Genomic DNA, 16,507 nt, shown 5'->3' on the forward strand with positions numbered 1-16,507 from the left:
GGTTGCTGTGGAGAAATATATTTCATTTTTCATAAACATACTTTATTGGCAGGAATACATGTTTCAGAAAGTTTGAAATGGCCAGAAATAAGTACAGAGATAACTTTTCTGGTCGAATAAGCCTCTTATTTTTAAACTTTTTTTTTTTTTTGCAAAGAAAGTAGATATGTTGCTTGGAAAAAGTGTGTGCAAAAGTAGTTCTACTCGTACCTATAGTAAAATATAGTATCAGCAGGATTATAATTATACCAGTTTCAGCTAGTAAAGCAGTGCCCCCAACAGCACAATCCCTTTGAGGCAGGCACTTCATCCACTTAGTTGAGTCAGCTTCCCTAGTGGCAAGAACTCTCAAGGAAATGACTGAGGCTATGAAATGGTGGGTGGGAGTCTCGCAGCTGCATTTCTTTCAACTACAAAACTGTAGTCATACTGTACAAAAGCAAAAAATATGGTTACAAAAAAAGCAAGATCTCCATATTCAAAACCAGAAGGAGTTGCAGCTCAGCTATAATACATGAATATATGTTTGTAAGGAAACAACGCATTTGACTTTGCTAAAGAAAATTGCTCACCTCTTTCTCAATATCAGCAAGAGATTTGATGTGGAAGTTTTTAAATATAGAAAGTACCTAGAAAATAAACAAATACAATCAGCCAATTAATCTAGACTGTAATTTATAGAAGTTATTCCTATCAATATTGCTAAAACTTAAACTAATTTCTCTACTAAGTAGGTTCTATGGTCCTTCCATTCTTACAATTCTTAGTTACTCCAAAACAGCTACAGGAAAACATGTTTCTCATTAGCAACATTTAATTTATTTGAATTAGGTGAGAGAAAGGTCACTGAAGTCTTCTGGTAAGTTTTTAAAAAGTAAAAGTAATTTGACAGCTGTCAGCACTCCACCTGACATAGGTTGCACTATGTTTTCCCCAATACATTATCTGTTTCATCAACCAATCATTCTTTTAAATTATATTTATTGGATTTTTTTTTCATATAATATACCGTCTGTGCCAAGACCACTGATACCACACTGGCTGGGAATATTGTGAATAGTAGTTTCAAGTCAGTTGGAGAAAGCCAGACATTTAACAATCTGGAATGGAATTCAAGATTATACCACTGGGGTGATTTCCATACATATCTGGAACACCTTCGAGCTACTTCCAGTTTGGAGATCTCTCTCTAGAAGCGGACTCAATTCTGGAATGACATGGCCCTGAGAGAATTATTTTTTTTTGCAGTTTCATTTCCAGAATAATGAATGTTGCATTAGGAAAGAAGAGATATGTGTTCCTAGAAAAACCTATAGTTTCATCTATTTTGTCCTTTACACTGTTACATGACTCCAACAGAAAATACTTACAGTGTTACCACGAGTGACATTGTTCTCAAACTTAGGATGCAGAGTAAAAGGGACTCCATCTATGGCTAAGAAGGAAACAAACACTCAGGTTCAGATTGCCCAAGGGAAAAGTAACAATATTTTAAAGTGAGTGATTATTTACAGGTCATCAAGGTGGCATACAACAAATCATAATACCGTAGTGAAAGGTTAAAATCTTGTTACAATGGTAAATGGTTTAAAATGTTATATAAAATGTAACAAAATATTATAATTCAAATACCCACTTTACAGAAATACCTTCATAGATTTTCTAAACCCAAGAAAAAGCAACACAGAAGTTCTTCTATACTGTACAAGAAATCACTGCAAAAGTAATGTTTTCAAGAGGGCACTCCGCCAGTACTTAGAAAATGTGACATAATTCCCAGGATGGACATCTAAGTACAATAATTGATGCACAAAATGTAGGAAGTTGCATCACTATCTGCAGCCTCATTTCAATAGAATTCCAGAAAGCTGCAAAACAGGCAACTCCAAGAATACAAGTAGTCCTCAAATTACAACCATTTATTTAGTGATCAAAGTTGCAGTGGTACTGAAAAAAGTTATAGTTTTTACACTTATGACCATTGTGGCACTGGCATCTTCATGGTCACGTGATCAAAATTTGGATGCTTGGCAACTAATATTTACGACAATTGCAATCCTTGGGTCATATGATCATCTTTTGCAACCTCCTGACAAGCAAGTTCCATGGGAAAACCAGATTCACTTAACCATGCTACTAACTTAACAACTGCAGGGACTCACTTCACAACCATGGCAAGAAAGGTCATAAAACGGGGCAAAATTCTTAATGCTTAACAACTTTCTCACTTAGCAACAGAAATTTTGGTTGTAAGTCAAGAAATACTTTATTTAATAGGCCAAGAGAATACTTGACAATTAGTGTAGGTTCTTTCAATGTTCTATTCCTATATCATGTTCCACTAATCAAGCTGTCATCCTTAAAACTGACCTCTTACAAGGTAGACTGCCTCAAGAAAGGCTGAGGCTGGTGTCAGCATCGCTATGAGAAAAATCAGGGGTAATGCAAAATTAAAAAGCACAATAAAGTTTCAAACTTGACCTTTCAAAGGATGCAACTTCTACCAGAACACATTGCATCCCACCTCCCATACTAATGATCATTCTGGTCTGGATTTAATTTTACTTTGTTCACTTTAATCTAGGACCCTATTAAATTTGAACAGATAAAAACTTTAAGCACATTAAAAGCACCTAATTCCAAATAAATTTCCAGGAGCTTCATATGCTAAAGCATGTATAAAAACATGCCCAAGTCTATCCTTTTCTAGTTCACATTTTAGGAATGGTCCAGTAGCTTTCCAGAAATTAATCTGAAGTAAAAGCAGGCATGGTGTGCCAGCTGAAACAAGCCTAGATGAGGGCCAAATCACATTCTAGACACCAGAAAACCAGTTTTAAAAATTGGTTTCTGAAAAACTGAAGACCATCTCTCAAATGGCTAGTTCACTGTAAACCACAGAGACAGAATGGAATATTCCAAGTCTAAGACAGTAGGTTTTACATATTCCTTTCATTAAATAAAATCAAATAAAGATCTTGTGTGACTTCAGAATAATGACCCACATCCAATAATGGAATTGTTGTAGTTGAATGGCCAAAGATATCTTTTCAGGTATTCTAGAAGATTAGCCAACACCCCTGCCCTCTCCGTCCTATATTCTGATTCTTGATAATATAATCCAGATAGGTCTAGAGTTAAAAGGACTCCCAATTTCAAAACTGCTTTACTCCTGTAGGCAAAAAACAACATCTTCCTGTGAAGATATATTAATCTTTAACCATGGCATCAGTTCTGTCCTGACAAATGTAAACAAAGCAGCCATCATATTACTGGGCTATATATAACAAAAGTTGCCTTAATTATAAAAAGACCTATGCGATGAATCATGCCAAATTTCAAGAAATAATAAATATATCCACTGGAACTTTTCTTGAAGTTCAGTTCTATGGTTCTTTCTCCCATAAAAGCAGAATATGCTTCACTTCCTTAAACAGAAGGTACTTACCTGAAATACCACAGGCATTTGACGTATCATATATAGATTCATTTTTCTTAATGGTAGTTTGCCTTTTGGAACCAATAGATAGAGAGTCTACACTGAAAGGATTAAAATGAAGAAACACACATGGTCTGTAAGTAGATTATGAACTATTGTTTCAATCATTCCCAGAATCTCTATTAGCTTTCATAGGTACTTGCAGCATTTCAAAAAAAAAAAACCTTTGCTCTAGAAATAATTGTAAACATAATTGTTCTTCCTGAGGAAGGTAATAATTGCACAGTACAAAAATTAAAAAAATTAAAAATAATAAAAAGTGAAGCATTGTATCATACACACATAGAATAATGCACTTCTGATACTTAGACAATCATGACAGAGCCAGAATAATTATTGATCCCTGTATTCATCAGAAAAGATTCTCCACAAAGTACTATCTTTGGTATGAGAGATTACTTTGCATGCACTGAGAATGTGGTTGTAAAGACAGAGCAGCCAGATTGCAATCATGTGACCATAGGAGTGGTGGCGCAACATTTAGTAATGGCCAGAAGTGCATTACAGGCAATAAAGCACTTTTTGGAGGCCATCATAACTCCACACCATTGTTAAAGGAGTGGCCTTAAATCAGAATTACTTGCAATCTTCCCCTTCTTTTGTCACTCTCCAGGATCAGTTTCAGTCCTTGCAATAGACAGTTTTCTTCTGCCATGTAGGCTATTCATGTGAATTAGGGTTGTAAAAATCATTGTTAAATCAGTAAATAAGTAAGTTTACTGGAGATAACATTACATGTGGGGCCAATGAGTATATGGTGAAACTAAGATGATGATTCAACAGAAACAGAAGTCCTAATCATATTAGCAATAAGAGCCATTAAACACAATGGGACATGCAATAGAACAGAGATAGTTCTTTGATTTTGTTTGCTTAATGACAGTTTGAATTAACAAAGTTCTCAGAGAGTTTTACAGTCTGTAAAGCAGTTCCAACTGTTACAAACATCACATCCACTCAGAGAGAGAGAGACATACACACACACTCCAATCATGTGATCGCAACCTGGGTGTTTGGTAACGTGTTCGCACCTTTAACTGACTACCAAGTGCCTCACAATCATGGGAGCTCCCATGGACGCTGCCGAAGGATTTTGGCTCCAGCATGCTTGCATAGAACTGAAATCCTTTGTGCCTGCTTTCCTGGAGCTAAAATCCTTCGTGCCTGCTTGCACGAAGCTGAAATTATTGATGTTAGGGTTTATCATTTTACTGAACATATTTTTATGGGTCAATTAACTGCTGCCACTTTTACACAGCTAGTATATCTGAGCTTGTCCTTGTCTTCATCCAAGGTATGACATGAGGATTAATTAATTTAACTCATGAGTGTAAGTTCTAAATATGAATATGGCTAAATATGGCTAACTTTGACATTATATTTGTCTGTGAAACATGGCTCAATGCATCTCTCCCCGAATCCATTACCACAGTAAGAGACTATCATGTTTACCGATCAGATCGTGAAAATCGTCGAGGAGGTGGTGTTGCTATCTTCTATAAAAAAATCCTTACATCTAAAAAATATCCAAGTTACCCAGGAGCTTGCTCTTCCTGAGACCATCATCTGTGAACTATCCTTAAATATCACAATTCGATTCTTACTATGTTACAGAGCACCTGATTATGACATCGAACATGTAAACAAGCTAAATACATTACTAACATGGGCTGCATCCTGCCCATACCCTTTTATCTTTCTTGGTGATTTCAATCTACCTCATATTGACTGGACCCTAAATGATTGTACAACTGAAATCATACACACAACCTTCTACAATGCTATTACAAATCTGGGACTGGAACAACTAGTAACCAACAACACTAGACTAAACAACTGCCTCGATCTCATCTTCTGCAATAGTTTGAATTTAATTTACGGAATACAAACTAAAGAACCCTTTTCCAGTAGTGACCACAATATGATTGACTTTTGTCTCAACATACGTCCACACAAAAATCACCACAATGATGTAATCCCCAATTGTAACTTCAAAAAAGGCAATTATGATCTTATACACAACGATCTCTCATCCCTTGATTGGCAATCTCTATTCACTGGATGCAATACTGTTGAAGACCATTACAACATATTTTTACTTGAAGTCAAAAGAGTCATCAAACTATATGCACCAACAACAACTCCCAAAACAAAACAAAAAAAGCAGATTACCCATATCAATAAGGAAACTTCAATCCAAAAAGAGATCACTCTGGCGGAAAAACAAATCTGGTCACGTTGCCAATTTCAAAAACCGATACAAAAATTTATGCCATCAGATAAAGACCGAATGCACCAACTATCACATTAAACAAGAGGAAAACCTTCTAAGCACCAATTCCACCCATGCTTTTTACAATTTTGTAAACAACAAACTAAAAGACTCAAGGTCCATCCCTCCCTTGATAGGACCTGATGGTAAAGACTGCAACGACAACACCATTAAAGCCAACATCTTTAACACATTCTTCGGCTCAGTATTTGTAAACAGCAATGGATCATGCCCAGTATTTCCTAGCCGTACCACAGATAACAACAATGATCTAATACATATCGATTTCACAGAAGACAATGTTGAAAAGCACTACGCAACCTAAAACCATCTCTATCTATTGGACCGGATGGAATATGTGCCTACTTCTTAAGAAAGCTATCCACTGCCATAGCCAAACCTCTAAGCATAATCTTTGAAAAATCTTTCAGGACCAGCTCCTTGCCTAACCTATGGTCACAAGCCACAGTCATCCCCATCTTCAAAAAGGAGACCCAAGCCTAGTTGAAAATTACAGGCCAATCTCCTTATGCTGCGTCACCTGTAAAGTCATGGAATCAATTATTAACCAATCCATCATCCTTCACTTAGAGACAAATAACCTACTCTCCAATAAACAATTTGGTTTCAGAAAAAAACTATCCTGTAATCTGCAACTCTTACACTGCAAAAACATATGGACGACACAACTCGACCAGGGCAAAGCAATAGACGCAATCTACATAGACTTCTGTAAAGCCTTTGATTCAGTGGTACACGACAAACTACTCCTAAAAATAAAATCCTATGGTATCTCTGGACAACTGAATAACTGGATAGAAGCATTCCTGTCAAACAGACAACAAATGGTCAAAATCGGGAGCGTACTATCAAATCCAGTACCTGTCAATAGTGGTGTTCCCCAAGGCAGTGTTCTAGGACCAACTCTCTTCATACTCTACATAAACGACCTCTGTGATCATATTAAGAGCAATTGCGTTCTCTTCGCTGATGATGTAAAGCTGTTCAATACCACAGACAATACTGCTACCCTACAAAAAGATCTTGACTATGTATCAGAGTGGTCAAACAAATGGCAACTTCAAATCTCAACAAATAAATGCTCTGTCTTACATATTGGCAAAAAAAATCAGAAAATAAAATACAAGCTGAATAGTCAAGATCTTGTTGATGACCCAAGCTCTGTAAAGGACCTTGGAATACTCACCTCTAATGATCTAAGTGCTAGAGCCCACTGCAACTACATAGCCAAAAAGGCATTAAGAGTTGTTAACCTAATCCTACGTAGCTTTTTCTCTGGTAATATCACACTACTAACCAGAGCATACAAAACATTTGCTAGACCAATACTCGAATACAGTTCATCAGTCTGGAACCCACACTACGTATCTGATATTAGCACAATTGAGAAAGTCCAGAAATATTTCACAAGAAGAGTTCTCCACTCCTCTACTCGTTGTAGAATACCTTATGCCACCAGACTTGAAATTCTAGAACTAGAAAACCTTGAATTACGCCGTCTTCGGTCTGACTTAAGCATGGTATATAAAATCATACATTGCAATGTCCTACCTGTCAATGAATACTTCAGCTTCAACCATAACAACACAAGAGCACACAATAGATACAAACTCAAAGTAAACCGCACCAAACTTGATTGCAGGAAATACGACTTCAGCAATAGAGTGGTCAATGTCTGGAATACTCTACCCGACTCTGTAGTTTCTTCCCCAAACCCCAAAAACTTTAACCTTAGACTGTCTACTATTGACCTCACCCCTTTCCTAAGAGGCCTGTAGGGGGCGTGCATAAGCGCACCAACGTGCCTACCGTCCCTGTCCTATTGTTTCTCTTATTCTTTTATTTTTCTTATATGTACCCATTTCATGTATTCACAACTATGTATACATTTATACTTATTATCTTGTAAACAATTGGCAAATCAAATAAATAAATAAATAAAATAAATAAATAAAGTTTCACTAACTTTTAACCTAGTACACCATGTAAAATTATCCTCACTTTTCTAAACAGAATATCTAGTTTCTCTGCATTATAATCCATTCTCTTTGTTTAATCTAAGAAAAATTCTAACATGGGTACTTTCAGAAGTAGACAAACACTGCTTATTTATTTCTTCATCTAGCATTCTGAGGTGCAATCACAACAATCCTAAGAAAAGTCTTAATGTTCAGAAATCTCTTCTCAACATTGCTTCAGATCCCGTCTTTCTGATTCTGCTATCGTCAATCTTTTTCTAGGCCTTTTTCTTTAGCCCTACAAACTCACTCAAACTGCTTTTTGCCTGATTGGTTTATAACTAGTCTGAGTGATAGATAAACTATTGGAAGCAGCCAACAGTATCATCACATGGCATAATGTTTTTGCTTTTTTAAAAAAATACAGCTTACTGAAGAAACATGACAAATAACATCAAAATGTGTATGTTCTATTATATAATGAAAAATGATCAAAACTTACTTTGCTGTTTCTAATGAAAGCTTATTCATTTCGAGACTGAGGCTCCTTGGTTTGGGAAGAGGTTTAGGCTTGTTTATGTGTTCCTTTTTACACCAAAGGGCAAAACTACTTATTTCCCTAGGTGGGAGGAATACAAATAAAAATTGTTAAGTCTTTTCAAGCTGTGACAATGTGTTAAGAGCAGAGGACATGGATACTAGCACCTCACCCAATGCGTATGTAATTGGGGATCACTTTGCTCTTGCTGCTAAGTGTGATGTCATACACAGCCGTTTCTGCCACACCCATTGGTATCAGCTTGACACATAGCCTCTTCTTCTTGGAGACGGAGGTTTCTACAATAGGAGGCAGAAAAATAAGGCTGCAATCAAAGGACATTGGAATGACAGGCATTCTACCTTCAGAAGCAGGAAAATCACTGTATGCATTCAAGAAAGGCCCAGGTATAAGCTAAACATTTTCGATTGATAACGGTTGAACCCAACTCCATTTAATGTAGAAAATCCGTACATTATTCCATGAAGGCTATTTTACATCTGTTTCCATGTCATTTCTAAACGTGTATATAAGTAAATCAGATGCTCTAAATTAAGATGGAAAACCTTTTTGCAGTGGGGGAATGCATTTTAAAAATTAACAATATCCTGCAATGGTCATGGGAACACAGTAGGAAGATGTTTTGGCTTACTTTCTGATGGATTCAGTAAAATAGAGGCCTCCAATCTAAATGTTTCTTACTTAGAGATAGCCCTTGACTTATAACCATTTGTATAGCTACCAAAGTTATGATGGTGCTGAAAAAAACTATTTATGACTGTTCCTCATACTTAACAATGGTTGCAGCTCCCTGGGGGTCACATGATCACAATGTGAATACTTGGCAACTGGCTTGCATTTACAACAGTTGCAACAATACAGAGTTCATGTGATTCACCTCCCAGTCAGCTTCTGACAAGTAATGGGAAAGCTGGCAAGGTAGGTCAAAAATAATGGTCACGTGATAGTTTGCAGTCACCAGATGCCTCACTTACACTGATTAACAGATCTTCCAGACTTAAATATGGTCCTAAGTTGAGGACTGCTTATAAAGAGAAACTTTAAAAATCACTCCATCATGATAAAGGTCTTGTTGCTGAATGCGTGCATATTTTTTGTCAAAAGTGTGTTTATGGGGCTCTAAGGGCCACCTAAGGAGATCCTGCAAACCTACTTTTAATAAAAATAGCAAATTATTTGAAAATTTACCAATATAAATGTCCAATGCAGAATATTTAAAGCAAATTGTTTTCACATGATGCACATAAGTTTCTTTAATGACAAAGACCAGCCAAACCTATTATAAAATGCTACACATATGGAAGATGCATGCATGCATACACATGCACCACCCACCCACCCGCAACACTTGAAGGTTCAAGGGCTCTTCCAAACTGGTTTTATGGAAATGATTCAGGAACAGAACAAATATGTATCTAAATATGGACTAGCAAACTTCATTTTCAAATACTATAGAATTTAGCACATGAATTATAAAATAATATTCCTATAATAGTTCTCCATCGATTGGTTTGATTTTTTGGATAAGATTTTTTTTTTGCTAGGAATCACTATAAAGAAATTTCAACTACATAATAATCACATGGTAAGCTACATTTAATTAAATATACATAATTCCATTTTTTCATAAACTAAATTCCCCCCCCCCCCCCCCCCCCCCCCCCAAAAACCCCCCCCCCACAAAACCCCCCCCCCCCCCCCCCCCCCCCCCCCCCCCCCCCCCCCCCCCCCCCCCCCCCCCCCCCCCCCCCCCCCCCCCCCCCCCCCCCCCCCCCCCCCCCCCCCCCCCCCCCCCCCCCCCCCCCCCCCCCCCCCCCCCCCCCCCCCCCCACCCCCCCCCCCCCCCCCCCCCCCCACCCCCAAAAAAAAAAAAAACTTTATAAATTTACATGAAAATAAATTACACATAACTATGTATGTTTAGTAAGTATTCAATTAGCATACGACACATAAGTTTTTGCATTTTTTGCATACAAAATCAATCTCCTAAAAAATAAAGATTAATGAATGTTTGCCACAATTGTGAAATTTGACAGTTTGCCCCAATCACAAAGTTACATCGGAAATAGATTTGGGCATTATGTTCACTTGTACAATTCACCATTATAACAGAAGAAGAAAAATCCAGTGGCAATAGAAAATGTTGCTTTATCACAGCAACTGGGAATGGTACAAAAAGGAAACTGAATCCATAATCTCTCACACAGGTAGTTCTCAACTTACAATGGTAATTAGGACTGGAAATCTGGTCGCAAACTGCTACAATTGTAAATCAAGGCACCCACATGACTCTAAGTAGTTTTCTGGCCTCTTTTAGAACTGTTATTAAACAAATCCATTCATTTGAATGCATGTTTTTTTGCCAGAAACTGGCAAAAAACATTGTAAATCACAGTCATATGATTTTATATCCTTTAAAAGTTAGAGTGGCCACCAAATGAGCATTTGGTGGCCGCTCTAACTTTTAATGGTTATAAAATGACTGGTCGTAAATCAAGGAGTACCTGTAATGGAAACTAACACAAATATGTACAAACAGACGGGCACCTCTCACTGTAAGAAGCATAATAACAATCACAGCTATTATAGCCTCTTTTATTAGAAAATGGAAATAAAACCCATTAGAAATTATTTGTAGGTCACATTCATTTTAAATTTTCTTTCTGGGACTTCAGTCATGATTTTCCATGTTTATAATAATTGTAAGTTGCAAAATCCAGTAGTTGGTGCTACAGGTTAGTTGTTGTGATTGCACATGGCATCTCCCTAAGCTACATGCCACTGTTTAGGAGAAGAGATATTAGACTGCTCTAGGTTTAAAACAAAACAGAATAAAATGAGCCAAATAGCCAGGCAGACTCACTTAGATCCAGAAACTCTTTAGCATACATATATCCAGAAGGTAGTGGCGATTTCTCACTCAGGATTACCACATCATATAATATATCTCCAGCTGGATTCTGGAAAGAAGCAGATTCCAAAATAGTCACCAACCACACTATCTGTACCTAGCCTCAATTTTGTCCTTCTTATCAAAGTGTCCTTCTTACAAAAGTGTCCTTCTTACCAAAGCGTCTAGAGATGCAGTAAAGCAGAGGTAATATCCATATTTTTGTGCAAATCCTTTCCCAAAGTTAGCAGGTGCTCCTTCCACAGTTGTTGTGATCTAAGAAAAATGAGGGGGGACAGACTTTTATGAAGCAAGGAAAAAATCACAAGCAAGAATTCTCCCAATACAGGTAGCCTGCCCATTCCATTTGTAACCATTTGTAATTCATGGGAGTGAATCTCCTACCTTAAACGTGATCACACCCTTTTGCCCATGCATTCGCTAATCGAATGCACAGTTCATTAAGTGCACATTAGGTATTTCAGGGTGGGGAAGGTCATGGGGGACCTAGTGATGGAATAGTCCACTTGTGTCAACCCTGAAGCTGACTTGACCAAAGCCATTTTGACAGCTTCAGTGTTGCCACACTGGAGCTGAGGGATACAGAGGGGAGGATTTGAGATAGTTGGGATTCTGCAGCCAAACCAAAATACTTTCTCTTGGAAACCAAGGACATTCTCACACCCGGTCGGTGGAAGTTCAGAGTGATGTCACCCGGCAACCAGACTTCACCATGATTGGACCATCTGACTGACTGTTTTGAGAAAGTGACAAACTTTTACTTTTAATTAGGTGAATGCCATGGAAGTGTTCAGATCTCACCAGATCTGTGCCAATGTGATATATCCAATAAAATGATTCTTTGAGGAATCTACCTGCCTCAGAGTTTTGCTTGCTATGGATCTATTACTTGGAACCCCGACATCTTGCTTAAGTCCATTCAAGGCCTCCTGACCCACTGAAATACCTCATGCTCCCTACAATTGCTTCCCCCCAACCTGTCACTCCGGGTCACTTACTGTGCAAAGATCTAGCAAGCTGTATCCTCTCCAGCCTCTCAGCCGTGTGCGACTCTCTGGAGCTCCTGGAGCTGTTTTGGGCTGCAAAGGCTTTTGCAAAAATGGCAAAAGGCTTTGTAAACTAAAGGAAAGCTTTGATGTTTCAGGCCTTCCCTCCATTTGCAAAGCCTTTTGCTGCAGGTCTCATCCAGGCCTCTGTTTGCCGAAAACAGAAGCCTAAAGTACCCTCAGACCACGAGAGATCAATAGCGTGAGATCTCACGCTACTGATCTCATGTGATCTTGCAGTACTTTAGGCCTCCATTCTTACTACTCACCGAAGGCCTGAAGCACCAAAACAGGCCAAGAAAGCAAAGGATTTCTAGATCTTCACAAAGTGAGTACAGTATCCACAGGCCTATGAAGACCCGGCATGCTTGGGGGGGTGGTGGTATAGGCAGGCTGAACGAGCCTCTGCCATTGTCATAAGGGTGAACAACTGCCATGGTGCTGCAACATTCGTAGTTTCAAGACTTGTTCGTAAACAGGAGGAGGCGCTTATCACATAACTTTGAACATTCGCTAAGGGAGTGCTCGTAACCCGAGGATTACCTGTATTTCTTAGATACATGAAACTAAACCTGAATCTTCATGTACACAAAGTATGTAATTTGCCACTGATTTATGTTATGTTGACATGTCCCCAACTTCACATATGGAAATATTCTGAACAATTCCAAGTGTTCAGAATATAGCAACAGATTTTGGACATTTTGGGACTGAGTTATAACAGAAAATGTAACAAAACATGCATGGGTTTCAGTTTAGGTTTATCAGAAAAGATTAACCTCATACAGATTTCTTCTGAAAATATTTTTAATGTTTGAATTGTTGAAAGGCTTGATTTGCTTATTAAAAAGTATATGCACATATACACATACAAAGAGATGAAACAAATTCTACAATTAAATATTAGGATCTGTATCATTCATTGTTTAAAGAAATATCCAGAAATTCACCCATTGATTTCACCAACAGAGGTTTCCTATTAAACAGCACATTGAACAGCACGCAATATATGAAAACAGGGTAGGGCAGGTATCTAATAAAAAAGTGGAACAAACTGAGGACATTAGATAGTAGCGAAGTAAAGAACCAAAGTACTTAGCATTAAATACAAGCAAACCAGTTTGGAGCTTGTAGCGTATTCTCATTCCTGTGGAGACTGATAACTAATAAAAACATCAGATATAATTCCTCACCAATTTATCATTACCAATGCTTTCAAATAATTACCCTCAGGGATCAAATCTTTCCTACTTCTAGAATCTGTTCCTCACTGCCACCTTTCAGCGACATTGCAAAGTCCTACCTACCTATCTACCTACCTTGTACACCTATGTACCTTGTCTGACACAGCTAAGCCTGTCCAGTAGCAATTTTTTCTCATTTACAAGATTTCCTTTTCTAATATCAGGATGCTCAGAACTAGAACTCCAACTGATACGTTTTCAGCAATAAATGGTTTTTACTGAACATAGAGAGATAATAATTATTTGAGATAAAACAATATTCTAATCCCTAAAATTATAGGGTTTTTGAAAATGTTTTAAAACCTGCAATGAGGCTTTAATTTTCCTCAATTTGCTTATTATTCTGACTTCTTTGGTGAAAGTCTTAACTTCCTAATTATCCCCTTTAATTTTTTTGTAAAATGAATTCTTAATTTTCCAAACCCTTGATTTTGTTTTTACCACCAATCTTGCCCCATTTCTTCTCTGCCACTTCCCAACTTACCCCAACTCCTGAACATATTTGAAGGATCACTTCTCCCTATTGACATCTATCTGCCCCATTGAGTTTGGCTTGAGAGGCATGTTATTAGTCTTGTCAGCTAGGGAATTCCAACCCTGTGGCAAGAGAGGCAGCAAATAAATTTAACAAAATAAAATCTTACAGGATCTATGAAGAAAGCCTTTTTGCCACAGCCCCCATCCTGTGAAAGGTCCTTTCTCTGCAGGGGAGGCATGTTGGCCTTCCAAAAGACCCTCCAAACACGGTTTTATTTAATGAGCATAGTGATCCTGTGGTACAGTGGGGCCTGTCAGATGGTTATACAGTATGACTATTAACTGATGCACTCTCTGTATGCAAAAGAGCTGCCAAGGTCCATGGACTTCACATGGGATAGTGACTCCCAGCAGGAGTCATCATTATGAAATGATACTACTGGATGGGCAAATTCAACTTTAGTAAGAGGTGTCTAATGTATCCAAAAGCCACACCTTTGTACATGATTACCAGTATTTTGAATTAAGACTGAAAGCATACTACTACCGTAGGTAGCTTAATAGCTCCAAAAAAAAAAGTTCTCCTGTAATGGCTGCACTGATCCATTCACAATATTGCCATCACATTCTAGACCAATTGCAGCTTCCGGACTGCCTCCATAAATTGCCTCATTTAGAGGGCATTACAATAGCCCTAATTGGATCTGAAATCCAATATTTATCAGGCAGTAATTATATTACAACTCATTCTCTGCAGCATTAGTGTGACATGTCCCATCCAAATCCTAGCGGCTTCCATGCACGATTAAGGGTTTGGTGTTGTAACACCCCTGGCTGTCTTGCGACATGGCAAACAGCTGAATGTTGTTGGTGAGCTGACATTTCATTCCTGTTAAAAAGATTTCACCCAGCGGTCTATATGTAATATCCGGGAGAGCGCTAACCATGTGACACCCCATCCTGAAGGATCCAAGGGCTGCAACTCTCTATAAGGACTGTGGCAATCCTCTCAGTTAGCACCCAGCTCTTGTAGATGGCCCCGAATGCATAAAAAGTGTGGGGTGGGGTGGGTGGATAGATGGCTGGATAGAGAGATGTAATATAGATGTGATAGATAGATAGATAGATAGATAGATAGATAGATAGATAGATAGATAGATAGATAGATAGATAGATAGACAGAGAGAGAGAGAGAGAGAGAGAGAGAGAGAGAGAGAGAGAGAGAGAGAGAGAGAGAGGGGGGATAAGATAAGATAGACAGAGACAGACAGACAGATAGATAGATATGGATGGATGGATATAGACAGACAGATAGAAAGAAAAACCCACTAAAATGTCCACCAAGACCAAGGGGGCACTTAAACTATGGGCAAAGGCAACCGACTGAAGTAACCAAGGCTATTTCTGACCCAGAAACCGGTCTATATCTTAACAGGAGTGGAACCATTACCAATCACAGGTAGTTGGTTTATTATTTAGCTTCATTCATCAGGAAAGGGGTTCACGCAAATTTGTCATTTCATGGGGTCCCCTTATCGCAAAGTTTGAGAAGCCCCGCTGTAAAACGTTTTATAACCTTCAACGTACAACAAACGTTACTGGTTCGGCTCAGGGGCGCTTTTCCCTTTTTGTACTAAGCAGTCACAAAAACTCGCATTTCTGGGTGTGGAAATCTCCACTCAAGCTTCCGACTTCAATAAAACTCTTCCGTCTTCCCGCCCCACAGCCCGTTTTTAAAGAAAGAGGCAGGCAGAACGGGGAAATCGGAAGCCGGAGGGCCAGCAAGGTAAAGCAAAATTGGTCGGAATTAGCTTCTCTCCTTTTCCTTTGAGCCTCCCTTAAAGGAAAGAAAGACGGCAAGCCTCGCCTCGCCTCGCCTTCAACTCTCCCCGCCGTGAAGAGAGGGGGGAAGAGAGGTTGCCCTCAGAGACGGGGCGCTACTAAGGCAAGGAGACGAGGCTGCTTTTCTCACCGGAATCCAGCCAGCAACCGGCACATTAGACGATGTCCAACCCAGCCCGGTGAGCGGAGAGGTCATGCCAGCTCTAAGACGGTTTCGGTTACAGGAAGACGTTAAAATACGAAAAGGCGGGGGGGGGAGAGGGAGACCCCGTCAGCGAACAGCAAAGTCCACCCGGTCGCGGGAGGCGAAACAAGAACGAAAGTCCTCTCGAGTTTTTTCGACCCGCCTCTCAGAACAGACGTGAGGCTCCACGTCCATAACGGAGTCTGCTCTGATTGGCGAACCACTTCTGCAGGACCATCCAATGGAAACTTCGCGCTTGCTTGTTTGGTTTATCTTCCTCGCGAAACCAGGATAACGTTTATGCGCACGCACCTTGGATGCTCGCTCTTAGGTCTCCCTTTGAATTTGGGAAGGGGTTCGCCAAAGCAAATGTTCCGCAGTTGAGCTCTGTAACGTTACTGACCCATCGAATGCTAGAGCACCAGCAAGTTTAAGGGAAGCCCGTTTAAGTGTTTGATTTCTACCTCAAGTTTTACAGGCAAGTCCTAGATAAT

At 39.0% G+C, this 16,507-nt stretch overlaps 1 protein-coding gene across 1 annotated transcript; it reads right to left on the minus strand.

Moving 5' to 3' along the window:
• Window positions 1-20: 20 nt before the first annotated feature.
• On the minus strand, window positions 21-16,223 carry MVB12A (multivesicular body subunit 12A). Its single transcript, XM_026673832.2, has 9 exons — window positions 15,960-16,223; window positions 11,377-11,475; window positions 11,173-11,269; window positions 8,461-8,587; window positions 8,253-8,369; window positions 3,449-3,540; window positions 1,371-1,435; window positions 573-629; window positions 21-429 (listed from the first exon to the last, which is right to left on the minus strand). Exons 1-9 carry the CDS (start codon window positions 16,023-16,025, stop codon window positions 367-369), a joined length of 783 nt encoding a protein of 260 aa, XP_026529617.2. The 5' UTR covers window positions 16,026-16,223; the 3' UTR covers window positions 21-366.
• Window positions 16,224-16,507: the final 284 nt, after the last annotated feature.

This window comes from Notechis scutatus, chromosome 2 (genome assembly GCF_049901735.1).
Source record: "Notechis scutatus isolate UNSWTSFEM ecotype Mainland chromosome 2, rNotScu1.2, whole genome shotgun sequence".
Taxonomy (NCBI): Eukaryota; Metazoa; Chordata; class Lepidosauria; order Squamata; family Elapidae; genus Notechis; species Notechis scutatus.

Bases quoted from the DNA above. Each gene is read 5' to 3' on its own strand.
- MVB12A (XM_026673832.2), bottom strand. From the start codon at position 16,025: ATGACCTCTCCGCTCACCGGGCTGGGTTGGACATCGTCTAATGTGCCG. The intron at 1,436-3,448 runs GTAAGTACCTTC...TTTCCTTCTTAG, and splicing joins AAATGCCTGTGGTATTTCAG to CCATAGATGGAGTCCCTTTT. The intron at 430-572 runs GTGAGCAATTTT...GCTTTTGTACAG, and splicing joins TTGCTGATATTGAGAAAGAG to TATGACTACAGTTTTGTAGT.